Source organism: Motacilla alba, chromosome 5 (assembly GCF_015832195.1).
Source record: "Motacilla alba alba isolate MOTALB_02 chromosome 5, Motacilla_alba_V1.0_pri, whole genome shotgun sequence".
In the NCBI taxonomy this organism is placed as follows: Eukaryota; Metazoa; Chordata; class Aves; order Passeriformes; family Motacillidae; genus Motacilla; species Motacilla alba.
The window spans coordinates 52,447,034-52,472,345 of record NC_052020.1 but is presented as its reverse complement, the minus strand read 5'-3'; the positions used below and the strand labels follow the sequence as shown (position 1 = coordinate 52,472,345).

General features: G+C 43.3%; 2 protein-coding genes across 6 annotated transcripts; one reads left to right on the top strand and one right to left on the bottom strand.

Annotated features, from left to right (window-relative positions):
* Positions 1-201: 201 nt before the first annotated feature.
* On the bottom strand, positions 202-13,667 carry ZFYVE21 (zinc finger FYVE-type containing 21). Of its 3 annotated transcripts, none has more exons than XR_005257039.1 (8): positions 12,983-13,667; positions 8,033-8,083; positions 6,509-6,677; positions 4,728-4,803; positions 4,266-4,357; positions 3,715-3,773; positions 1,796-1,938; positions 202-964 (listed from the first exon to the last, which is right to left on the bottom strand). XR_005257039.1 is itself a non-coding variant. In XM_038137520.1 (8 exons), exons 1-8 carry the CDS (start codon positions 13,511-13,513, stop codon positions 929-931), a joined length of 1,152 nt encoding a protein of 383 aa, XP_037993448.1. In that variant the 5' UTR covers positions 13,514-13,667; the 3' UTR covers positions 202-928. The 3 variants fall into 3 exon arrangements, 2 of the variants coding, with proteins under 2 accessions (XP_037993448.1, XP_037993449.1); XM_038137520.1 differs by lacking the exon at positions 3,715-3,773 and adding an exon at positions 3,424-3,477; XM_038137521.1 differs by lacking the exon at positions 3,715-3,773.
* Positions 10,994-24,565, top strand: XRCC3 (X-ray repair cross complementing 3). Of its 3 annotated transcripts, none has more exons than XM_038137524.1 (8): positions 10,994-12,769; positions 15,184-15,299; positions 15,655-15,792; positions 16,688-16,900; positions 19,390-19,544; positions 20,368-20,580; positions 21,620-21,666; positions 22,701-24,565. In XM_038137524.1, the coding sequence occupies exons 2-8, from the start codon at positions 15,245-15,247 to the stop codon at positions 22,918-22,920; spliced, it is 1,041 nt and encodes a 346-aa protein (XP_037993452.1). In that variant the 5' UTR covers positions 10,994-12,769; positions 15,184-15,244; the 3' UTR covers positions 22,921-24,565. The 3 variants fall into 3 exon arrangements, with proteins under 3 accessions (XP_037993452.1, XP_037993450.1, XP_037993451.1); XM_038137522.1 differs by lacking the exon at positions 10,994-12,769 and adding an exon at positions 13,710-13,846; XM_038137523.1 differs by lacking the exon at positions 10,994-12,769 and adding an exon at positions 13,726-13,846 and having other exon boundaries at positions 15,202-15,299.
* Positions 24,566-25,312: the final 747 nt, after the last annotated feature.

The following is a 25,312-nucleotide window of genomic DNA, read 5'->3' as shown; positions in this document are numbered from 1 at the left end:
TTACAGCCGTCAACCCACCTTTCCTCCTTGTTTGATCAGCTTCACTGAAGATGTGCTTACACACCAGTATCCCAATATTCCAACCAGGAAAAGTTAACTAAAATTAGCGTTTTCTTTGGAAAAGATGAAAATTTTCACAGTTCAGAGACCATGGTGGCCATTACTAAAGACATTCTATATTACAAAATTAAACAGCACCTCTTTTTTTAAATAAGTGAATTAATTTATTCATATTTGTACATTAAATTGTATACAATTTCAGATAGCATTACAGTTAGATTAACAAAAGCTCGTTACCAAAAAAGAAAATACAAAACTAAAAATTATTCTGGAAGCTTATTACACAAGTGAAGTTTCACGGTCAAGTTCATATAAGTCAAATTTGGTGGTATTTGGTGAAAAAATTAGATGTTTAAAATTAAATGTTTAAAAAAACTCACGTGATCTCTATAAAATCATATCTAAGGCAGATTTTTTTTTGTACATTGATTTTAAACATTTGGATAGAGGGAAAAACCTGAGATCTATACCCAAAAGCTATTCTCTGCAGAAGAGACATACACATTTGTTTGCTTCCTGTAGCAAACAGTATATATAATGGTTACTATAAAAGTTGTGCTGTACATTAGCTGTAGTGCAGGTCACTTTCATATTAAGTGCCAGTAAAGGCTTAACAAAATATACAAAGTCTTAAAAGGTGAGGCTGTTTAAAGCATTAACTGTATACATATTGCACACTACCGTGAATACTCATGGTTCAAAAAAATACTCACATTGCCTTTGCCAGTTCTTACATAATGAACCACGCTGGAATGAGAGAGAGTCAAGAACAGCAAATATTTCCAGCTGTCAAATCAGCACAAAGTGAGAGGCAGGTCTGTGGAGGCTGGTGTCTGTGTGTGCCCTCAGGAGGCCACATCTGCAGTTCTCACTGGTCCCGAGATTCATAGAGAAGTTTTGTTGCCTAACAGAAAGGGAAAATGTCAGTGTTAACTGAAGTTTCACTTGCACCCACCTTATCTGCTTCCTACGCCTCCAAAAGCCTCCATTAAATCCAGGGCTTAAATTCTTCCTCTGTTTTCCTCCTAGCATTCAGGAAGTGCTGAATGCACTTGCATGGTGCCAGAGGTTTGAGCACACACTGTGCTGAGCAGAGTAAAGGCTGGGCTAGGGGCACCTGGGGAGTTCTGAAATGACAATAAAGCAGCAAATAGCCACAAAGCTGCCCAAATACATTATAAATGACAGTTCTGATCAGCAATCCATCAGGTGACTGATTGCAGTGTGGCTTTGGTTTTTGCCCACCATAACTCTGATTTAGGAAATATGAACCTTCAGTTTCATTACCCATGCAGGGCCTAGCACCAAAAGATTAAAGTCTTCCATTTCCAAAAATCAACAACAACTTTGAACCTTCATGAAGGAGTAAAAATGATTAGCTGAACTTAGGGTCAAATGAGTATTTCATAGTGCACATTCTTCAGCCAGTAACAAAATCCAAGGAAGTTTAAAGCCAAATTCTTAGTTCTTTTCATATAATAACATACATGAGATCTTGGGAAACCCTTCAGAGTGCATAAATTCTTCAGGTCTCTGAAGAGAGAGAGAGCAGAAAGCTAAAGTCATGTTCATTACATGCAGCCATAGCTTCTGTTTTCTAAGCAATAAGGCCCTGAAGTCCTTGATAAAAAAATTATACAGATACTCCTAAGGCTGAATGCTCTCTCTGGTGCTGCTAAACACCCTATGTAAAGATTTTCTTCAGCCTTGTCCAAGTTTTGGCTGCTTTGCTTACCTTATGCATAGCTGCCAGCCAGGCTGCTGACAGCTTCTTGTTACAGCTGAAGTCTTCGCCGGCAGTAAACTTCATCTGCGTCACCTCCTCCGACCCCGGTACCTTGTACTGCAGGATCATTCCTATGGCACGAGTGTTGCCTCCTAAAAAGAGAAATAACACCTGGAACAGCAGCAGGTTTTACCAACCAAGTAACACAGCATTTTCCAGCTCATGAGTATGTTTGGAGAAATGTGCTCATTGCTCAGTTCAGAGCACAAGCAGCTGCTGGATCTGAGGAGCTCAGGACCACAGAGCTCGTAGTGCCAGGCAGCCTCATACCGCTTCATTCTCTCTGCCAAGCACCAAGGCAGAACCTGCATCAGCCTTCAGGTAAAGCCACAACCTGGAACACCCTCATGATTTACTAGCCCCATGGAAGACATTGATAGCACAGTTTCATCCAGTAGCCTGCAGTCTCTAGGCTTAGGGTCCAATCAAGCTGATGGCAAAGCAGGGTCCTGCTGGCTACAGTCTGGCACAGCAGGCAGCAGTCCCTCTAAACCTGGCAAAGGTTGGAATGATGCTTACATAAGGCTAGAGAACAGCTGGCAACATAATTTACTTCCTGAAGGAAATTGCTACCAAAGACACTGCTCTGCCAACAGTGCAATAAGCAAAGTGTTTCTATCTCTTACTGAGGCTGCAGAGATGAAGACAAACCAAAGCAAAAATACAGACATTTAACAAGAACTTTTAGAATGACACATTACTGTCATTACTTTCTGCAGCAGTGGAGCATTAACTAAGCCCTAGGAACAGCACTAGCATACACAGGACACTTCTAACAAAGCTCTTTTTAGAAGATTCTGCATGACAGGGCTCCAGGAGGCTGTTACTGCAATATCTGAGGAGCCAAAACAAATCACAATCTAAGCCAAACTCAATCTAGTTAGTGCTGTTAATGCACCTAACCCAATCAGAAGCCCACAGCAGGGTTTATAAAAGAGCTATTTTCTACTCTCCTAGCATAAATGGAAATTCAACTTCATCAATTGCTTTTCTGCACATACTGGTCAGAAAAATGGATTAAAGGTCTACTGAAAGATAAACCAGTGGAAATCACACACCTACAGCCTTGAGTTTGTACATACCCAAACCTACAGTTTGCCCATGTCTAGCATTACTAAGACAGAACACACCTTGCATATCAAAGAGGCCTTTCTTTTAAAGTAGTGTAAAAGCAAGCCACTAATTAACAGTTTCAGTGCAAACCCTTTCCAGACAGCACACAGGGAGTATATTCATTTCTAGTGTGCCCAATTCAGCACCCTGCTAAGCAGGTGATCAGTAACATTGTGTACTACTGCAGATACCATTTCTCATCTCCCCTTCTCCCAGCATGGACAGCAGCACTTCAGTCTAAAGAAGGCCTTGAGTACCTTAGTTCTCCTCCGGAGTGTTACCAAACATTCACTCTTAGTTTATTAAACAGACACATGGGAAGGAACAGATACATGTCAGACTTGAACATAACTCAAGGTGAACAGCAATTATGGATCAAGCAAATAATCAGCACTGCAGAGAAGAAAGAGGTGAGTGGGTCATGACATGCTTGGGTGAGTCATGCTGAAAGGCACTGCAGATACCTTCAGTAACAGGCTGGCTCTCCAGAAGGCTGGTGTAAGTGTGAATATCTTTTTCTACCATCAACAAGGAAGGCAGGCAGAAAAGAGATAAAGCAGTCAGAAGAGCAGTGAACAAGGAATTACAGGAGCATTAAGTGACTCGGCAATATACCCGGGTGATTTGAATACCAAGGTATGTTTATTCAAATTAACATGCTGTACTGACTGAATAATGCACAGATGGGCTGTGCAATCAGAAAAACCCAGCAGTGACAGAAGTGTTGATAAAGAACAATTATTGAAATTCCTGACCTTGTTTGTTCTCATTTCAGTCAATTCATATTCAGGTTCATCCTGAAATAATCTAAAATCTGGTAAGAGATGGGGCAGTAAGTTGCTGCACTCCAATTTAGACGTTACCAGTTTCATTTGGCCACCCCTTTGTCTTGAATGATATTAAGAAAGGATAGTTGAATTATTTACTCCCCCTCCCCCATTTCATTCTGTTAACAATGTTTGAACCAGTCAAGGCAAAATCCCAGCTGGATTCTGAAATGAAAGCTACCAAGGACTAACAGTTCCCTCCTATGAGCTCTTAAATCAGTAAATATTTGTACATACCCAAGAGAACAGGTGACAACCACCCTTACGCAGGTTTATCAAGAGGCTCTCCCACATGGGGAACTTCCATCCTTAGCTGTTCCCCCAGATCCCAGCAGCCACATGGGACAGGGTCTCACAGACTCTATTCTGAGAGTAGTTGTAACCAATACAGTCACACACTGAATGCACTGTCTAGCTCAATAACTGCAGCTTCATCGTTTTTTAATTAATAGCTCATTTATATTAAAAGAAAAATTTACCTCCAGGAGTAAATCCCTCTGTAAGTATCTGAACAGTTGAAATCTGTATAATTTCAATTTCATAATGGCTGTCTCCATCCAAAATCAGGTATCTACAGAATAGAAGAAAAAGGTTTTTTTCACTTTTTTTTTTTTACAATATCAAGTCCAAATCAAAGGAAAAAATATAACAATCTCTCAGTGACACTGTTTATGTGTTCTTTTGGGTGAGGAGGGATAGAAATCAAGCAGAAAATAGTACTTTTCGTTGAAATGTCACCCTTCCAAGACATTCTGATCCACACTGTTTGTAAATTCAAGCAAACATTCCAGTATTGTTGGAATTTCAGTCGGATTACTCTCTCCAGTATCCTCAGGGCATGTTACTCTTACAGTTTTTTAGGTTATTATGTAAGAATAGAGCTGTAAGTACAACAATGCTATAGTTTACAAGTGCAGTTTCTATCAATCTATCTTTCTCACCTCTGGTTGTTGGAAAGTCGACAAACCATGAGCTCAGATTTATCAGATGTTCCCAGAGTTACAAAGAATGTAGCACCTGGAAAGAAATGGTTTAGTATTCTAATACAGAATTCAAGAAGCAACATTCAAGTATCAGAAAGAACAGCTAACTTTTACTTACTAATACACTGAACTGAGTGAAATAAGAGAAGAACTGAAATATTAAACTGATTAACACCAGCAAAGCACTCAAGTATAAAAAGCGGATCTTTAATTATCATGTTCTGACTTACAGGACCTTTCACACATGCTATGCAATTTCTCCCATGTGTAGAAATGCAGATGATATCCAAGAGGAATCTTTTAAAAATGCAAGAGATTTGGAGGTGGCAAAGACAGGCATTTAAAGACCTTCTGTGATCACTGTAACACAAATGATTGTTTCTATATTAAAAAAAAAAAAACAACAACAATTTAATAGCAGGATGTGACCTTAAGTTCCACGCTTAAGAAACTGTAAAGACATCTCTTTTTCATTACTGAAGGCTGGCTCAATCTTACTGTGAGGTCAATGAACTTCAGCCTTCATGTTGATTCTTCCCCCTCAAAACTGCTTGGGCAAGGGGAAAGTCACTGTTGCTACACTAGAGAAGTGACTCAGAACTCCAAGCAGCCCTACACGCCCGACCCCTCTGCTTCCTCCATGCCTCATGCTCCCTGTATTACCCAATCCCAATACTGCTGGCCTGGGAAATGAAGAAAATAACATCCAGCCCTTCCCAATGGTCTGCAATCCATCCCACAGCCTGAACCATGCAGCCCTGGAGTTTCACCTCTTTACTTTCCAGTTCACCCAGGCCCACTGACCCCCAGCACAGGCCCTGTGCTGCTGAACTGAGACAGAGACAGCAGCGCCAAGGCTAGAGAAGGACATTACAGCCACCACCACCACCTCTCTGGCCACGATCTGCGGCTCTGCAGCAAGCCAGGAACAACTTCAGAACGTGAAAGCAAACAGGACAAGCTTTAAAAAAAAATTCTTCGGTTTAAAAGATGTGATTTAGAAACTCGTCTACGCCCTCATGGTAAAACAGAGTGAAGAATGATTTATGTGCTCCAGGATGAGCACACTCCCTTCTGAACCCAGGATCTCCCCAGGAACATCCTTGACCATCACACGTGGGGCTTAGCTTACCCATTATGCACACTACCATCATGCTGAGAGATCCTCAAAAGGCACTGAAGGATCACAGACTGTTTTAAAAACTGAAGTTTCAGCTTTCTTAATGTAATTGGAACATGAATTACTGTATTGTGTGAAGGTTTAAACCTATGGAAAATTGAGTACTCATGATGATCTGCCATCAGCCACTGCTGTAGGCCATGGACAAGATCAAAGCTCTCAGACGAAGCTTGAAACAAGCACTCTTATCTTGTTTGAAAATGTTAAAATATTCTCTAAAGTAATTTTCAACCTTATTTAACGTAACAGGAATACGGCTAAAAGATGCATTATTTCAAGGAAAATGCCAACTGCACACTCATCTGTTCTCACAGGTATTAAAAATTTGTCTTTAATTAAATCACTCTTCATCAAGACCATGAAGTACAAACTGAGAGGTGTGAACATTGGCTACGAAGTGTGGACCCCTCTCTAAACAAACCAGCAACACAAAACCGTGAACTGCAAAACAAGAGGCGTGACGAAGAGGAGACCAAACCTCAGCTTGTGAGACAGGAAGCGCTGCCCTTGCTGTTCCCTGGAATTGGAATAAACACAACCAGGAGCCCTGGGTGCTTACCATTCATGAGCACTTTGAGCTGCTTGTCGTAGAACTCCGTCTCCTTCTGCGAGACCAGGGCGCACTCCGCGCACTGCCGCACGGGGTCCACGAAGCACATGCGAGGCAGAGGCACTTTTTTACTGCAGCACTTGTCACAGAAACACTTCCCACACCTTCGGCAGTGATGCTAAGCACGAGAGAACACTTCCTTATTTACTTAGGAAAATATTTACTTATTTACTTAGGAAAATTTACTTAGAGAACACTTCCTTTACTTATTTACTAAGGAAACGAAGAGATTACTACAAGTTTCTCAGGTGTGAAACGTGCAAGCTGAGGGACAGGTAGAAGAAATAAACTGCTACAGTGGCAGACAGGAATCTCTGAAGGTTGGACACAGAGGACTGAGTATAATATGAACAGCAGGACTCTAAGCCTTTGCTGGCACTCTGTGAAGATGCTTCTGAAGCAAAAAAGACGCATTCCTCTGGTGTCCAGTAAATCCTTCACCTCCCTGTCAATAAAACCCAAGAGAAGAGTGGTTTCCAGGTCCCTTCCCACTTCTGACAAAAGATCTTGGAGAACTTCAACTGAATTTCTATTCTTCTTCAACTGAAAATACTACTATTCTCTTTTAAAACTTATTATCAAGCTTCTCCCGTGGGAAAAATACAGGAATCTTCATACTTAGAACCTAAAGCTATTCCTTTTATCGGAAGTATCAGGCAGCACAGCACAAATCCAGTGAAGTTGTGAAACCAGAACGAGTATTGCAGTGTGTTTCACAGCCCCTAAATCTGCAACCAGTGGCCTGTGCTCCACATCAGGGGTGTGACAGTGCCAGCAGATCTTCCTGATGCAAGCTCTCATGACAGAACAAGTACTCCCAGGCAAGCAGGAACTCATCTGTGGCTCAAAGCAAACCTGAAAGTTTGATACAAGGAACTGATAACACTGCACTTTTGGTCAGTGTTAAGCTTTCCTTCCAAATGTTCTTCAAAATTCTCTGGAGTCCCTATTTCCCAGGGCTACCTCCAATTGCTTCCCACAGCTAACACAAGGGAAACACAGCAGCTTGTCATCTGGTATAACATATGAGTGTGTCTGCTTTGAAATTTCTGCTTCCCTCTCCCTCCAAACAATTAAATTAAAAAACATGAACTATGTCACTGCACTACAAGTCACACTTTCACATCTTTCTTCACTTTTGTAAGCCTGTGCTAACAAAATGTCAATGTAATTTATACAAAGGAATGATGTTCCCTCCTAAGAATCACTGCTGGCCTTCTTTGGGAGGGTGCTTTGCAGAATTCTCCACGTCATATTCTGCACACCAGTCTGCATTCCAGTGACCTCTTACCACTAATAAATTTAATGTGTTTTCTCTTCATCCAGGGAGCCTAATTATGTAGTTTACACTTTCTACTTTAATTAGAATTTCTTTCTTCCAAACTAAAGAAAAATCCTGGTTTACTTTTCAAAATACGTCAATTTTAGTATTTTGCAACACTTATTGCTTTATATTTCATTAATTTATCTTACCTTTCTAGTAATGAAGTCAAATTTTGTATCACACTGCATACATCTTGGGCACTAGAAAACAGTACAAATTAAGATTAGTCTACAATTTTTTTAACCTTTAATTCTACCACCATATACAAAGAATGAGCTTTATATTATGGCCCACAAAGAAACACCTCCAACAAATTTCCATCCCTTATCTTTTCACCATGAATAGCTTTCATTTAGTATTGATGTAGCAAAATAATGTCATCCCCATTTGCAAGACAAAAAAAAAAAAGCTGCCAAACTTCCCCCTAATGAACAGCGCATCCCGCCAGCAGGCAAAACTACATCTCAGATTTATTTAGTATTCTTGATGATGTTTGGCTATCCAGACAGTCCCATATTCCAGAGTCAACTGGTTTTCTGTAAGTTGTCCTCACTTTACTCGACTACGATGCTCTGCTGACTCGCCAAAACACTGTTTACACAATTTAATGCTCTCAATACTCACACATTTTTGAAACACGCTAAGAGACATTTGGTTTTCTTCCAAGCCACCAAGACCTAATGCTTATTCCAGCTACAAAAAGTCACTTCCTGAAATATCTCTTTCCTAAAACAAACTTACACCCACACTCCTTTCAAAAAAATGACAGAAAAAAATTGAAGGAGTTTCTCCCTTCCAACTAAATAGAGTTTAAGGGGTGACAGTTTTGACTGTGTTAACAACCAGCAGTGATCAGTGAGTGCTGGACAATCAAAATTCTCTGTATAGAAAGTCACCTACCAAAGGGTTGATACCCAACCCTTAGGTCACCAGATTTTCAACAAGACTTTACATCTTTTTATCTACCATATCAAACCCCAGTGTCTGAGGCTTATAAATGCCATTTTTGCTATATTTACTTGCAAATATTAATGCAAAATCATGCCTGACATCTTACTCAGGAGAACATGGTTAGATCCTGTTCTAGGTTTTATAACTCTAGAAACCCAAACCAGATTATCTCAGACTACAGCAGAATGTCCTCTTAACCACATGCCCTAAGCTGAGCAGGTGCTGTTTGCTAAGCACACAGCAATCACCCTTTGCTTTAGTTACCATATTTCAATACTTAACCCTTTTTCTTCTATAAATCCCCTCAGGTTACAACAGCTTCTATTCAGGGACTTTTGCTCCAGCAGATCACTGTCACAAGTTCAACAGCTGCAGCCAAGAAAATATTACAGCAGCTAAATTAAAAATTCTCCAGAAATTTTTCATGTCCTTTTGAAGTGTAAGTTTGTTAATAATTGGTGAGAGTTTATGAAAGGCTCTGCTGTCTAAACAGACATTTAACACATTAGACAGCAATGGCAGTCACCGTAGTGGAAGGTAAACACCTACTTGCAGAATTTGTTACAACAAGCTGTTTCTAAATCCCACGCAGAAGAGCACTGGAAGTGTTCCTGACTTGTTTTAACTCACACTGAACTGAGGCATCCAAACACATCTTTTCACAAGGGCTGCAGAAAAGGTTATTTTAACAATCACTGATAAATAATGTCAGCATGAAGCAATTCCAGCATACACCAGGTTTCACCTCTGTAACAAGCAGAACTCTCCAGCTAATGTCACGTTCTGCTCCACCTTGTTTTAATTTTTGACACGTAGTTTAATAGCTTGCCTTGGAGCTGGACCTGGCAATAATTTTAGTATGCCTTGAATTTACCTGAGTTCTAATTCATTTTCTTAATGAAGATATTTGGGAGATTTTTGGTTGGGTTTTGGTGGTGGTGGGGATTTTTTAGTTCACCTGGATGGGGTTTTTAGGGGGGGTTAGGGTTTGGGGTTTTTTTTTGTTTTGGTTTGGTTTTTTTTTGGCAAAATTCAGAAAGCACAAGTCACAAGCTAGAGGGAAAAAAAAATCAAACCCAAACTCTTTTAAATACTGTTTTACATAGGCTTCATACAGAATGCTATGCTAAACAAAAAAGTGGTTTTTAGGAAGGAACAAAATTATCCATCCTCTTATTTAACACAAACTATAGAAAAATATTTCTGAATTCCAGAGCCATAATGATTGCCCTGCCTTATACAAACAGCAGTCCTGAATAAATCACAAGTCAAGTAGCACGTGGTAGCTGGCATTGCAAAATGGGATTTTCTTAGGAAAATTTTCTGATACAAGCAAGCTCGAGATACTGCTCCTTCGAGGTATTTCTGCTTTAAGTAACCAGAGCAGAGTGAACCATTTGCATAATGTCAACCTCTGCTTTGCCTGGGACAAGATACTTATTGAGAACATCTTGAAAGGTGAATTCTTCCTATTCATCCATACACTGACATAATTTGAGAGCAACTAGATTTGAATAAAGTTTTATTGCCTGGAGGGCTTCTATCACATTAACAGAGAAGGAAGCAAAATGTCCAAGTTACTTCTCATGTCTTCAAATAAAAAAGACGTGGAGCAAGAAATTAAATAAGAATTTGTGTCAGAAGTACATTCATTTCATGTGCAACCACCAATACCAGTATCAGATTACTTCATCAAGAAAGAGGAAAATTGAAGAACATCCAACAGCTGTTGGATCTTGGCATTAATTTAAAAATACTGAGTTCACTGCAAACTTCTCGTGGGTTTGCCCAAGTGTGAGAACCTATTTCCAGAATCCCGCGGATCCAGCCAGAGGTGAGAGTCCCATCGATGGACAGGAATCTACAATTACACTTCACACGCTTTATTTGCATAAATAATAACAGAGTGATCCAAGAAGTGATGCATGGAACCCCTGGCTGAGCTCCTTAACACAGAGAACCTTTGCAAAGGAGCAAGTTCAGCAAATCCCACCTGGAGCACACCTGGCCAGAGGGGGAAAGGCAGGATGCAAACACAGGGCACACAGAGCTCAGGTGCTCTGGCACTGCCTGAGCCTGGATTTGTCCAGGGCAGCCCTGCCACACAACCAGAGCCTGAGCCAAGAGAGGAGCCAAGAGAGCTCAGTTCCCTCCTGCAGCCAGGGAGGAGCCCAGGGAACCCTTCCACCACATCTGGCAGCTCCTCTGCAGCACACAGCGTTCCTCAGCCACGGAAACATCTGGTACACAGCTGGATATCACAAGGTTTGGCCACCTCTGCAGGCAACCTGACACATTTTACTCAATTTCTAGTCCAAGTTTTCCTTAACAGAAGATATCACCAATTAAGCTCTACTGGTGATTAATAAAGAAATTCTGAGTCAGACAAGGCACATGCAGAGACCAGCATTCTAAGCTCTGTCCTGAGTTTAATGATGCTCAGCACAGACTTTCACAAATCCCCCTCAACTCATCAGCTGTATGACAAATAAGATTACTTTAAAAAGTAAAGTTTTCAGTAGTCCTGCTCCAGCCTTGCATTCCAAATTCCTCATAGTTACTGATATTTTAAGACTGTATAATCTTGTGATTAAAAAAAATAAAACTTAATTATATTTCAATGCTGTATAAGCTGCACAAAACTACCAACTGCCATAATTCTTAGGTGGCCTTAATTTTAAAAAATAAGCCAGTTGACTCTTCTTGCATAAGAAAAAATAAAGCAACTGGATTTGTGAGTGTTAGTGGTTGCACAGCAAAAGCCAATGGATTTGAAAAGCCAGATCAGAATTTGCTAATACCACTCAAGGTCTTGTCTTGGACAAAGACACTTCATTTTTAATTATGTCTGACACGGTAACAAGAGCAAGCATTCTCAGCTAATTCATTGCCAGGTAACCCTGTATCTTTAAATTTAATTGTTCTTAACAAAAACATGGAATTTATAAGCTTCCCTGTGTATCACACACCTGCTTTATTTAAGGAAAAGGTTTGTAACATATTTGGCAATTGTTAACCAAAGGGATGTCAGAACTGTAACATGCTTCCAGAGATCTAGTAAAATAACTAACCACAAAATAACAATTCATAGTCTTAACCTGGCATTAACAAATGCATTTGAAATATTTACCTCGACCACACTTCCTCTCAACAGCAAATATCACTGAGCACCTTCGGTCACAATTCAACCCCCTCAGCCTACAGATCAGCAGACTACCGGGGAGAAGCTGAATTTTAAGGAGACTGAATACCTACAATAGAACTGTAATATAAAATTCAAACGAACAACACGCATCAGACTGATGTAGCTAAAACACAGAGACTTAATTCTCTCTACATTTCTAACGAGTTTAAATAGATCCTGCCGCAACCCCCAAACAATCTTTAGCTGAATTACACAGAACTTTCTGCCTCAAGAGGCAGAGGGAAAAGTTTTGTTCTTCATTCCTATCCGAAGGAGGACTCAGTGTTCCCACAGAGAACAAACCCAGCACGTCCGGATCTGCCAAAGAATGCTCTGCTGGATGACCCCGGCTTAAATTCCCCCTGCCTTAAATTCCCCCTGCCTTAAACTCCCCCTGGCTCATCTGAAATACATCCCGATGCCGGTCACAGTTAAATGCTCTGGCGTGTGTCCGCAGAACGCCGGCGACAAATAAATGAACAAACAACGCATTCAGTGTTGAACGCGCATCTGGGTGCAGCGACTGGCAACAATTCGCTCTCATCACGTGAAATTCAAAATATCACCATCACGCTGTTTGCTCGGTGGGTATTTAAAAGCGAAGTTGACTGAAACAGACCGAGTTGTTCAATGACTGTGTAACACACGGACACTGACACCAGGAGCCGGAAGGGCTGTTCTACCTCAGCCCTATTGCTTCAACGATCCATGCAATGAGTTTTAAACCTGCACGGCCTCCAGAACCACCTTTGTAAGTACTTAAAGCATTGCTGCACAGTTCGCTACACTTCTCATCACGAATTGTCGCCACGGGGCCGCAAGCGCTGAAGAACGAGTGCCAGCCCTGTCCTCGCGTCCCTCAGCCCGCCGATGCAAGGGAAACGAAAAAGCGAAGGGAAAGGGGAAAGGAAACGGGGAAAGGAAGAGGGGAAGGGAAGCGCGGCGCCCCTGCCCCCGGCGGTACCTCCTTGTCGGGCACCCAGGGCGGCTCGTCCAGGCCGAAGGGGCTGCGGGCGGCGCGGTGCTCGGGCACCATGCGCAGCCCGCTGGGCGAGCGCACCAGCTTCTTCGCGTCGCCGCCCGACATCTTCCCCCGCGCGCCGCCGCCGCCGCGGGACGGCCGCCGCCGCCGCCCAATGGCCGCGCGGCTCTGCGCGACCGGCACGGCAACCAACCAATGGGAATCGGCGACTCTCCGGCCCCGCCCACGCGCTCGGGGTTTGCCAGCCAATCCCGTGTCCCTTGGGGAGCTAGTCCCGCCTCCTTCGTGCCCAGCAACCCGGAAGCGAAGGGCGCGGGCGCCACCGCCGCGTCGCCGAGATCCAGGAAGCGGCACACCGAGCCCAGATCCAGGAAGCGGCACACCGAGCCGCGAGGGGCGGCTCCGCAGAGAGCCCGCGGTGGCTGCCGCAGCGCCCGCCCGAGGCTCTGAGGCAGCGCGGCCCCGCCGCTCCCGGCCGGCCCAGCGGGAGGGGAAGGAGCGGCGCTCTGCCATTGGCTGTGCCGCCGGGGCAGTCACTGTAGCGAGCTTTGATTGGCTGCGGCGGGCAGGCCGCTCGCTGATTGGCTGCGCGGGCGGCGGGGGATTCGTGAGGGCCCTGTGGCGGCGCCGCGCCGCGTCCGTCCCTCTGTCCGTGTGTCCGCCTGTCCGCCCCTCGCTCCCCCGGCCGCTGCCGGGCCCGTGGGACGCCCCTGGCTGCACCGTGACCCGCTCCCGGTGTTTCGCTCTCCTCCGGGCCTCATCCGTGGAGCGGCGTGCTGTGAGCGGAGAGTGCGCGATGGTTCGGAGCCCTTCAGCCAAGGGCCGTCGTAATCATGATTGATTTCAGTAAGTTTCGGCTTCTAAACCTTCTCAGAATGTTGCTTTAAATGGGTGTTGCTTCAGAGTAACTTGTCTCTCTTAGATTTATTCTGTTATTAGCACCCATCACAACCTGCCCCCCCATGTTGAGAAAGGGATTGTTCATAAAGTCATGCATGCTCATATGACTGTCGGGAGTCTGCTGCAATCCTTCATAAATTTATCAGAATAATGCTAAGAACCTCTTCTAGGCAGCCATGGGGCTAAACTGTTGTTTTTCGGACCAAAGTATTAAAAGAACTATTTAATGTTGTTACAAGAAACAATCAGATTTGAACAATTTAATAATAAATTTGCTTTTAGCTAATAAATGTATATGTATATGCTAAATAAATGGCTGTCCAATGCATGAATAATCCTGGGTCATCCTAAACTGCTCGTGTGTGAGATTTCTTCCTATTAGAAAATGAGAAAATGAGAAAATTAGAATTTTTTCCTATTAGAAAATTAGAAAAAGCCTTGTGTGAAGACTGACAGGGCAGGAATAAATGACTGTCTGGCTTGCTTGTGAGCTGCTCTCCAGAGCAAAAGCACTGTGCAGAATTACAGGCAATTAAAACTCCCAGGAGCTCTTAGCTGCAGGCTCGTTGGTTGAATTCTTTAACAGGATAAATGGAAACAGCCATCAGAGAGCACTTCTGCCAAAGGGCTGGATGAGAGAATAGCCAGGGTTGGAAGGGAGCTCTGCAGATCATCCAGCCCAACCCCCTGCCCAGGCAGGCTCTCCTGAAGCAGTGACACAGGAATGAGGCCAGCTGGGGTTGGAATGCCTCCCTGGCCCTCGTGGGCAGCTGTCCCAGTGCTCTGCCACCCTCGGTGCAAGGGCTCCTCTTCATCTTGAGCTGAAGCTGAGGAGAGTTTGGCTCCATCCTCTTGGCAGCCACCTTTGGATTGTGACACGCATTGATGGGATCCCCTCTCTGTCTTCTCCTCTGCAGGCTCTGCTCAGCAGAGATGCTCCAGACCCCTCTTCACCTCGGTGCCTCTGCTGGGCCCTTTGCAGCAGCTCCTTGTCTGTCTTGTGCTGGGCAGAACTGAACTCAGCACTCCAGACGGGGCCTCACTCAGGGCTGAGCAGAGGGGGAGGATCACCTCCCTCAGCCTGCTGGCCACACACTTTCCAATTAAAATAATATCAATATATAAAATTATAGCAATAATTCTCATAACAACACAATAACCCCAGCATAATTGTTACTTCTCTAAGACAACTGATAAATATGTTGTTAAAAATAGAAAAAACATCTGGAAACTTTTGACACTGATTTATGCCTATTTTTTCTTGCCTGTGTCTGTGATAAAAGCCACTTCTTTAATGACAGATAATTATGGGATGTGCTGCTCATTGCTGTGCTGTGTCAGGAGATGGACTGGGACCAGTTGGACTTGAACCCTAGAACAATTGCTGCCCTGAAAAAAGGTAATTTAATCTGCCACTGGCTCACCAACAGATCTGTCACCACACTGACATCCTTGACATAATTGTGTGTTTGTGGGTATAAGCAGGCAGATGGACACTAACATTTTAGAACTGTCATTAAGTATTTCACAAATAAGTTTTTTGAGTAATTAAAAGTGTTGGGTTTTGCCCATGCTTCAATAATAAATTTCCAAACAATTTTACAGCTTGTGTTGGTACATTCCACGTGAGTGTTGCCTGCCCACCATAGAAGAATGCAGCAGAGATAAACCTCAAGTAAATGAGAATTAGAAATTGGGAAAACTTTGCTGGGTAAGACAGCCAAAAGTATTTATAAAAATTCCTCTTGTTTCAGCTGACATAAAATCAGTAAAAGAGATTTTAAACCTGTCTGGAGCAGACTTGCAGAGACTGATGAAGCTCTCCAGTGCAGACATCCAGTGCCTGCTGAAAACAGTCTCTCACACACTGAGGAGGAACAGCATGCTCACAGGTAATGCAGTCAGGGCATAAAAAGTCTTCTATCTAAAACTCAAAATAACTGTCCCTGGGAGAAAATATGGTTCTGGCTCCTCAGAGACAGAAATGTGGGTTTAAAATGAGAATGGAAGTGTTTTAATTATGCTGTAGTGAATTATTTAACTATGCTAAGGACAGCTCCCCTGGGGGTAAAGGGAAGTGAATGGGTGTCATTTTCAGGATCGAGCCTGCTTGAAGCAGGACAAAATGTTTCTCCAGTCTGAAACACTTAAACACAGGAACAAAATATTTCCTTTTTCTTTCACACTCTATTCCTCTCTCTCACTATTCTCCTTTTGGACTAAGACTAGTTAAAAATTTATATCATATATTAAAAGCCTCATAAACTGATTTGTCATAAACACCTCATTCCAAAACAAGCAGGACCTAATAGCTTCTCCTGTACAAATTCTTAATGACAACTCTGTATTTAAAACCTATTTTCTCGTGATTGCATGTGTCCTCAGGCTTTGACCAGATGCCTGCTGTGCTGTTTTGTACTCTGCTGTAGCTTTCTATTTCCAGAATTGCTGTGCTTGAACCTTTGCTGTCAGAATCCTCTCAGAGTGTAACTTTCCTCAGGGACACCTTAGAGGCAGAGAAAGGAAAAAAAGAGTTTGAGAGGAGGAAAGAACTCAGTGTAAATTTTCAATCTATGTACAGATATTCAGCAGAGGTCTGATGGGGAGAGAGGTGGGGAAGACCAGGCTGAATTAGGGAAATTCTCCATCAACAAAGAAAGCATCCCTTGCAGGGATAAACCTTGTGTACAGCATTTTGTATCATTGTGTGTTGGAAAAATAATAAATGAAACTACCTTTTTCTTTCTTTTCTTTTAAATCATCAAAAAACGCTCCCAAACCCTGCAGCGCTTCAGCTCTACCAAGATAAAGATCATTTCACCTCCCAGCACCAGAAGCTGAGCCTGGGATGTTCAGTGCTGGACAACTTGTTGAAAGGAGGCATTCCTTTAGTGGGGATCACGGAGCTCGCTGGGGAGAGCTCTGCTGGGAAGACTCAGATTAGTTTACAGCTGTGCCTGTGTGTGCAGTATCCTTACCAGTATGGTGGGTTGGAGTCTGGTAAGTGCTGAACTGTAAACTTGGATTCAGTTCCCATTTGAGGGAATTTACTTTAGGAACTTCATTAAAGCAGGTGCACATGTGCAGTGCATGTCTAACTTCAGCAGCAAGCCAGTTAGTGACTAATGTGTCTTTACAGAGAGAAAAGCTTGCTGCAGCACAACATAACTTAATTCACAATTACTGTTGGCTGTTGTCTGCCTGCCTGCCGCTCTGGGTTAAACTAAACACACTCTCAAACACTGTGAGGAAAGTGTTGCTGTCATGAGAGCTCATTGACTCCTCGGGTCAGCAGAACAGCTCAGCAGATAACTGTCTACAAACATCTTGGTCTATGGTATCTATTCCCTAGCTGGGGATTTCAAATTTCACAGATTATTTGTTTTGATAACAATAATTGTACTGATTTACAGAGTAAAATTGATGGAAATGTAATTGAAGAAAGGTAACATTGTTTTGTACCGGTGATTTTCCTGGGTTTACCAAAGTATACAGGTTTATTCTTTGATTTGAGTGTGGTTTTGGTTTTTTACCCTTCTGTCATATTAATCTAACTCCTAATTTTTAATTATTTTTTTTTTACTATTGCTGCCGTAGAAAGGGAGGAAACCTGTGTCACTTCTGAGAACTCTGGTGGTCTGCCTTAGGTGTGTTTTGCCTGTGACCTTGCTGCTCCTTCCACACAGCACTGGCTTTATCTGGCAGCTCAGTGGCTCCTTGTGGGGAAACTTATTAATTTCTTGAACTGTATCCGCCCATGTGGAAAAATCATGGACTGTACAGATTGAGATCTTGCTTAAAGGGCTGTGAGTAGCCCATGGCTTACCTTACATGATGTCATTAATCAGAGCAGAAGCAATTTTATTTTGTTCTGTTCCTTTGTGTGCTGCTGCTAACTGCGCATAGTTTGAAGACAAATACATTTTTACCCATGCTCCAGCACTTCTTCCTGTTTGTTGAAATCAAGGAACAGAGGAAGGTGCCCTACACCCTACTGCACTCTTGTGTTGAGCCTCCTGTGAGAAACAGAGCAGTTAAAGCTTAGTTAAATGTGAGGAGTTTTATCCTTTAGGAAACTTGAGGAGGACAGCAATGCTCAGAAACTCCCACAGAACTCTGCACAACCAGTGGAAGATTTTGCTACTGATTTAAAATTATGGTGCATTGTATTTTTTTACTGATTAGAAACTTCCCTTCTCACAAGTGATGATGTTGAAATACATTTCTTTAAACAGTTACTTCATTAAATTTAGTGCTAGTCTTGTTTGTAATTCTCAGTGCAAGGAGGTTGGCAGCAGAGAAATCCTGAAAGTAAACAAAGGCCTCCTTTGCCTCCAGGATATCTTCCTGCTGTTCTAGGAATGTCAGTTGTGTTCAGTTGTGTTGGCTGAATTTATTGTATATGCCCATATTCATAAGTAATATGTGAATATAATGGGACAAATTAATATCCATATTAGAATTCTGGAATTAGAAACAATATTTGCTACTGATTCTTGGGAACAAACTGGTTTGGTGCCTGACAGATTATGGTCATAGGAATCAAAATTTGTTCTTTCTGAGATTGAGGGGTTTTAGTGGTTTTTCTTCCTGTTTGGTTGATTTTTGGTGGTATTTTTTTGTCAACAACCAGCATAGCGCATTTATTGGCCTGAATAACAGGCCAATAAAATTGCTTTGAAATTGCTGATTTTGCTGATTTCTCTTTGGGTTTCATTGGTCTTGTGCCTGTGTTTTCAGTGTCCTGAATGTTTCAATAACTATGGATCAAAATACAATTATTTAATCAATGGGGCATCAATCTATCTAGAAAGGCAAATCTGCATCTGGAAGAACCCCAGTGACTATGAAATATGAAGAAATGGACATTCCACCCTTTTTAAGAAAACTAAGGAGAGGACAAGTGGCCTCCTGCTTAAGGCAGGTCTGGCTTTCAGAAAGCAGATGATTTCTCTGTGAGCCCAGAATTCATGGTAGAGAAATCCCTGTCTTGCTACATTGTGCAAAAGGCACTCAGCCTAAATAAGCATGGTAGCTGAGAAGGACAGTATGTTTTATTTAGGAGCTGTTGTCTCAACACAAGTGAGCACAGGTTTTTCAGCATGAAATTCATAGTGCTGTGTTTTGGATTTCTGACTGAAGCAGGCAGACTGTGCAGCGTCACTCTGGGGGTTGGATAAACTGGGATACTCCTGGTCCCCAAGGCCAGGTATCAGGTGCTCCACAGCTGTGCACAGTGAGTGTCACCCAGTGGAGAGTACAAAATCCAGTTGTCCCAGCTGGTGCTGAAGAAACGACCAGGCACCTGCAGGAAAGTCACAGAAGCAGGCTTTTTGTTCATCTCTGATTCAACGTGGTTGCAAAATAACCAAACAAACGTGAATTTCCAGGTCTGTATGTATAGCTTTCAAATGCAGAATGTCTGATCTGATTTGTGTGCTGTTCAGAAAACTGTGTGTGCAAGAGCCCTGTGGTTTCCTTGGCTACAGGAGCTGTCTACATTTGTACAGAAGATGTGTTCCCAAGCAAACGTTTGCAGCAGCTCATTGACCAACAGCAGAAGCTGCGTGCAGATGTTCCAGCTGAAATCATACAGAAGATCAGATTTGGAAACAGCATTTTTGTTGAGCAGGCAGCAGACCTGGTAAGTAGTAGCACAAAGAATATTTCTAAGACTCTTGATCAGTATGGATTTGAGGCAGTATCTTACTGTTAGGGGGTCATTAGTGGGAGAGCAGCACAGTTTGTAACTGGTTTGGAATTCTTAATGATAGTCTCATGTCCTGAGTGTTTCAGTGAGAACCATTCCTTCCCCAGGTAGGCTGGCAAAGTTGGGGCTGTTCAGCCTGGAGAATAAAAGGTTGTGTGGGGACCTCATAGGAGCCTTCCAGTGCCTGAGGGGGCTGCAGGACATGTGGACAAGGGTACAAACTGAAAGAGGGGAAATTTAGATATTAGGAAGAAATTCTTGACTGTGAGGGTGCTGAGATACTGGAACAGGTTGCTCAGAGAAACTGTGGATGCCCCATCCCTGATAGTGTTTAAGGTCAGGCTGGATGTGGCTCTGAGCAACCTGGTCTGGTGGGAGGTGTCCCTGCCCGTGGCAGGGGGGTTGGGACTGGATGATTTTGAAGGTCCATTCCAACCCCTTAACATTATATAACTGTGAAAACAGAACAGTTTAGGAGTGTAGTAGGAGTAGTTAGGAGTGTAGTACTACCCTTGAGATTTAAAAGGATCAGTGGAGTCAGAGCTGCAGGTAAATGCAGGTTGCAGTTCTGTCTCTTCCATTTTCTCCTCAGTAAAACCACCTGATGTGGTTACAGGTGAGGCTCAGAGATCCACCACCTCCCTTCATGATTCAGAGCTCCCCGAGCTCGTGCTGCAGTGGCAATTGCTGTAGTTCAGTCTCTTGATGTCCCAGCAGGGCTCTTTGCCCTTTGTCACTGTTCCTGTGTGTGTGGCAGGACACCTTCCAGCAGTGCATCACGAGGAGGCTGTCCGTGCTGCTGGCTCGGGGCATGGCGCGCCTCGTGCTCATCGACTCCATGGCCGCCCTGTTCCGCTGCGAGTTCGGCCCGGCCGACTCTGCCCTGAAGGCTCGCTACCTGCAGAGCTTTGGGGCACAGCTGCACAGCTTGAGCACCAGGTTCAGGACTCCCATCGTGTGCATTAACCAGGTATGGCATCAAACTGCTGCTTATTCTGTAGGCACTGTTTAATAAATGGCTGGAGGGTGATGGAGCAATCTGTGTAAACGCAGATTTCATGGTGGTGTCCTTACCACCGTCAGCTGACTATTAATGACCAATGGAAACTGAAGCTTCCTTAAACTGATGTACTTTAGTATATGTTTATATGTTAACTACTCAAAGTTTATTATTTAAGCTTTTATAGGCTGTTAATGTTCTCAAAAGTTGTCCACTAAAGCTAACAGAAATAGGTATGTATAGCAACTGCACAGAGCATCAAAGCAAAATAACAGAGTTCTTTCTTACCACTGGCTTCAAATGCCATTGTCAGGAGGATTGCTCTGGGAGCTCTGCAGGCAGTTACATCCCAGGAGACAGTGAAGCACCAGGGACTTTGCTGCGTTTCTGTGGAACTCAGCATTTTTGTGTAACTGCTGAGATTACTGAAGCACTAAAGTGCATGCACTGACTGGAGCAATGATATTGTTCACAAAGAATATTCTTTTGAGAAAACAAGGCAAGGCACTGCTTCTAGTCTGCTCACAAATTGAAGGAGCATCTGAATGCCAGAGGTGAGGCATTCACACTCCAGTGTGGCCTTGGGAAGGGGTAAGTCAATGTGCAGGCAGGCCACTGAGAAACTTCAAAGGTAGTGAAATCATTGAGAACAGGGCACTTTTGGGAGATCTGGGCTTTTGTACTTTTTATCTCCAGCTACAGCACTGGAACAGTTTTGTGAATGTGGGGGGTTGTTTGTGGTTTGTTGTTTGAGTTTTTTTTAACCAAATCAAGCATCTAGTTGTAGTTTAATTAATGTAAGCTGTAGCTTGCTAAGTAGTTCTAACACTGTAAACTCAGCTTGTGATTCCCAAATCCATTTTAGTTTGCCTTGAAAGAATAAGTGTTTTGTAACTTGGCTTAATATATGCTCTGATAACTTGGATTTTCTTGCCTTGGTTCCCTTCCCTGCCCTCCTGCTTGCTGAATACAACCCCAGGTCAGCTGCAAATCTGTTTTTGTGCTTCAGGTGACGGATGCAGTGAGCGAGTCGGAAGCTGCTCAGTGCGGTTGCAGGTGAGTCACCCACACAGAGTGACAATGTCAAGCAGCAGCCCCGAACCATTCTGATCTTTGTCACTCCAGGGTAAGCTACGAGATCATGTGAGGAGCACTGGGGCATCTACCCAGCAATGCTGGATTTGCTGGAGACCAGCACCAGCTCGTACTGTGAAGGGGAAGAAACTGTCATATACATTTACATCGTAATCCTACTCACAAGATAGCAGGGAAAATTCCCATGAGTTAATGGCTTGAGTACCTGCTGACACAGGAGTGTTCTTGCATCTTGTCTCTGATGTAACTGCATGCACCTTCTGTCTGCTTAAATATAGCAACCAAACCCTAGCAGCTGGCTTTGTTAGTGAGAACCCAAAATAGTACCTTCTGACACCAAGATATTAGCAGCATTCAAATGGATGTATTTGTTGTTTGAATCCTTACTATAACTTTGATTTACTGCAGAAGTTGGGGGCTACATAAATGGGTGTTTGTGAGAAGTTCACTGTGTCCTTCATATTCTGGAACTGACACAGAACAAGGATAAGGTTCAATTATTATTTTTGCCTGGTTATCTTATAGTTCTTTTACTGGAGAAATTGCACTTTTTCCAGAAAAAAAAACTGTTTTAAACTTTGAGTTGAAAGTCACTCATAGGCAGTGTTCTGTTTACTCAACATTTCTAAATATACCTGCAAATGGAATCCAAGGCCAACAGTTACACGCTTCAAATATTAAAAATTCAACCATTTTTCTCTTGTGGTTTTCCTGTTGCAAGAAAGGCCTGTCCAGAGGGAGGTAGGTATTCCCCCTAGCTGTAGTTGAAAGAATGGCAGCTGTTCTGTATAGAAGCACTTCTCCAGCTGTGTCCTTGCCACAGGGAGAACCCAAGTTTTGTGAGTAAACCCTGTCACCTCTGTCTTCAAAGGCCCATAGTTTTCTATATATGTTAGAGAAATAATAAATGATGCCTTCTAGTGTAGTTTTGTTACAACAGAAGGTATTTCATATGAAATCCACGCATGCAGAAATGTGTTACACTTCCCTTACAGGGCGGTGGGTAGCAGAGTCACTCCAGCCCTTGGGATAACCTGGTCCAACCAGCTGCTGATGAGACTGATGGCCAGGCGGGTGTCGCTGCCCGGACCCTCACCTGGAGCAGCACGCTGCGCTGGGAGCAGGAGGACTTTAAGCGTTGTTTTTGCTCCTCATCTCCCTCCATCCTTTTGCTACTATACAGTACAGTTGGAAGGTGTGAAAGGAATACAGTAACACTTTTGCATAGTAAAGCTCCAAAAATGTACCAGGATTTTGCTTCGAGAAGAATTACCGGTGAAATGCAATTCTTCCTAGATGAGAGAAATTGATGGTGAAGTATATGAACAATGGTATGGCATCATTTAGCCTTGTCTGTATTGTGCAAGATGATCTTTTTACACTTGGATATTCAGCTTTTCCTTGTGACATGAGTGTCCTGGAGGTTCTGAAGGAAAGGGAAGCTGTGGGCAGGTGGAGGCTGCACAGTGGAGTGGGATGTAGCAATCCCCGTGATGGGGGAGATCTCATGTCTAATTTTACTTTAATAGCATGCTCATCTAGAAATAGCATTTACTGCAGTTTTGTACCCTGTTTCCAGACCCAACAGGACTTGAAATTCAACCAGCCTGCTGCTGGTTCTGGGTCTCACTCTGTCAATTAAGGATAGCCATTCTCTATCACAAAGCAGCTGCCCTATTTTAAAATAATTTGTTATTAAGATTTTAAAGAAAAAAATCCCATAAAGGTACTTTAACATCTTACTGTAAGAATTAAAATTGCACAGCCTTTGTACTGGATGAGTGTATCTAGCTTCACAGCACTCTTAAATTTTTTTAATAGTTCATTTCCACTCTTTTCCTGCTTTCCAGTCCATTCCCTTCACAGCAAAAGCCTCTTTAGCCTCTTTTATTTGACGGACAGCAAACCACATCCCCCATCCCCTTGTTCTCTTTGCCCACTGCTGAAGCTGTGTAGCCTCAGGGCAAGGTCTCTGTGTTCTTCCTGATGCTCTGCCCTGCTCAGTGTTTTGCTGGATCAGCATTCTTCACGGGCTTCCGGATTGCTGCCTCTCGTGTCCTGTGTCCCTGCTGCTGGGCAGCTCAGCCATGATCCTGAAGGGCACCTTCAGCTCTTTTCATCCATTCAGATGCTATTGCTCTTCTGAGGTGATTTTTGTTGTTCAGTTAGAGCTTCACATGGGTTTTCTTCCTGTCTTTGTGCTATTTTGTCACATTTTTCTGCTGTCATCAGACCGCTGCCATGACATCCACTCTTCCTGTGGCTGAATTTTCCCACTGCTCTGTTCCATGTAAAAGCAAGCGAGGTGAAGTTACACTGTCCAGAGGCCTCTGCTCTGAGGGTGGCTGCTGTCATCAGTGAGTGATGCTCACCTGTATCACACACTCATCAAGCTCTCACCTTCCCCCTCCTCCTGCTGCTGGCCCAGACAAGAACTCCATGTTGCTGTGGAGTGACATTGCTCAGGTCTCTTTCGGCCAGGAACCCTGTGTTTGTGAAAAGCTGCCTCCTCTGCCTTTCCCCAGTCACATTCCTTCAGGCCATTCATCCTCTTTCCATGTGGAAGCCTGCAGCTGGGTAGCTGAAAGGGAAAGCTTTGTCTGGCTGTAACTGCTCAGCTGGAACTATGGCAGATTTCTCAAGGGACAACTGAGTATGACTCAAGGAAAATAAACCCTGTGTGACTGCCTGGGGAAGTTCCAGAGAAGAACAGGCACAGCTTGAAGTTGAAGGAAGGAGATTGTAAGCAAGCAGAAAGGATGAGCTGCTTTCAGTGCCTTCTGCAACCCCTTCAGATGTCTCAGGGGCCCTTGTGCAAATAGCACAAGTTGTGTCTAAATCATTTTTCTAAAATGTCTTAATTCTCACAGCTTCTTTTAATAAAATCCAACCATGCAGCTTAGAAACCTTTGTGTTCTCTAAGGAAAAAGTGACAGTGCCACAGCTGAGAGGCAGGGCCACCTCCTCCTTAAAACCCTTACCCCTTCCATGCTTCCTCCCTAACAACTTCAATAAAGATCAAGTAATGCAGCACAGGAAACTCCAGCTCTCTTCTGTTCCTGCCCTGTGCATCTGGGCTGGAACTGCAGCCAAGGTCACGTTCATCCTGTTGTGCTGACTGGGAAAAGCAGCCACAGAGAGATGTAGCTGATTAATGGAGTCATCAACCCTACCTGGATATTCATTTACAGAAGAGCCTCATCAAATGCTGGGCTCCAATCCCACGAGTTTGCCTTGCTGTGAGCCATGTCCAGAAGAGTGTGAAACTTCTGAAGGCTCAGTCATATTTTGATATTTTGATCAAAGTATGAGTCAGTGATATTTTGATCACTCTTTTTTGCAACTTGCCAACTGCCTGCTGGAACGGCCCCGAAGTGTTAAAAGTCAGAGATGAGTCTGCAATCAAAGTTCTAGTTTACCTGGTGAAAAACACTTTTACCAACAACCAGAAGTAACATTTTACCTGCTCAAGTGTTCTGTCATTACCCTGTTGGTTTGTTGGTTCTTTCTAGCTGAGTCAGAGTACACTACAGTCTGTCTCCTGGCTCACGAGCACACACAAACCCTGAAATCTCAACTGCAGCTGAGCCCCACTGAGGCTCAGAGC

What these genes read in the sequence shown, in the direction of transcription:
- ZFYVE21 (XM_038137520.1), bottom strand. Translation starts at nt 13,513, where the DNA reads ATGGCAGAGCGCCGCTCCTTCCCCTCCCGCTGGGCCGGCCGGGAGCGG. An exon ending in GCTCAAAGTGCTCATGAATG is followed by an intron (nt 4,804 to 6,508) that starts GTAAGCACCCAG and finishes ATTTCTTTCCAG; the next exon opens with GTGCTACATTCTTTGTAACT. An exon ending in GGCTGGCAGCTATGCATAAG is followed by an intron (nt 965 to 1,795) that starts GTAAGCAAAGCA and finishes CCTTTCTGTTAG; the next exon opens with GCAACAAAACTTCTCTATGA.
- XRCC3 (XM_038137524.1), top strand. Translation starts at nt 15,245, where the DNA reads ATGGACTGGGACCAGTTGGACTTGAACCCTAGAACAATTGCTGCCCTG. An exon ending in AATTGCTGCCCTGAAAAAAG is followed by an intron (nt 15,300 to 15,654) that starts GTAATTTAATCT and finishes CTCTTGTTTCAG; the next exon opens with CTGACATAAAATCAGTAAAA. An exon ending in CCATCGTGTGCATTAACCAG is followed by an intron (nt 20,581 to 21,619) that starts GTATGGCATCAA and finishes TTTGTGCTTCAG; the next exon opens with GTGACGGATGCAGTGAGCGA.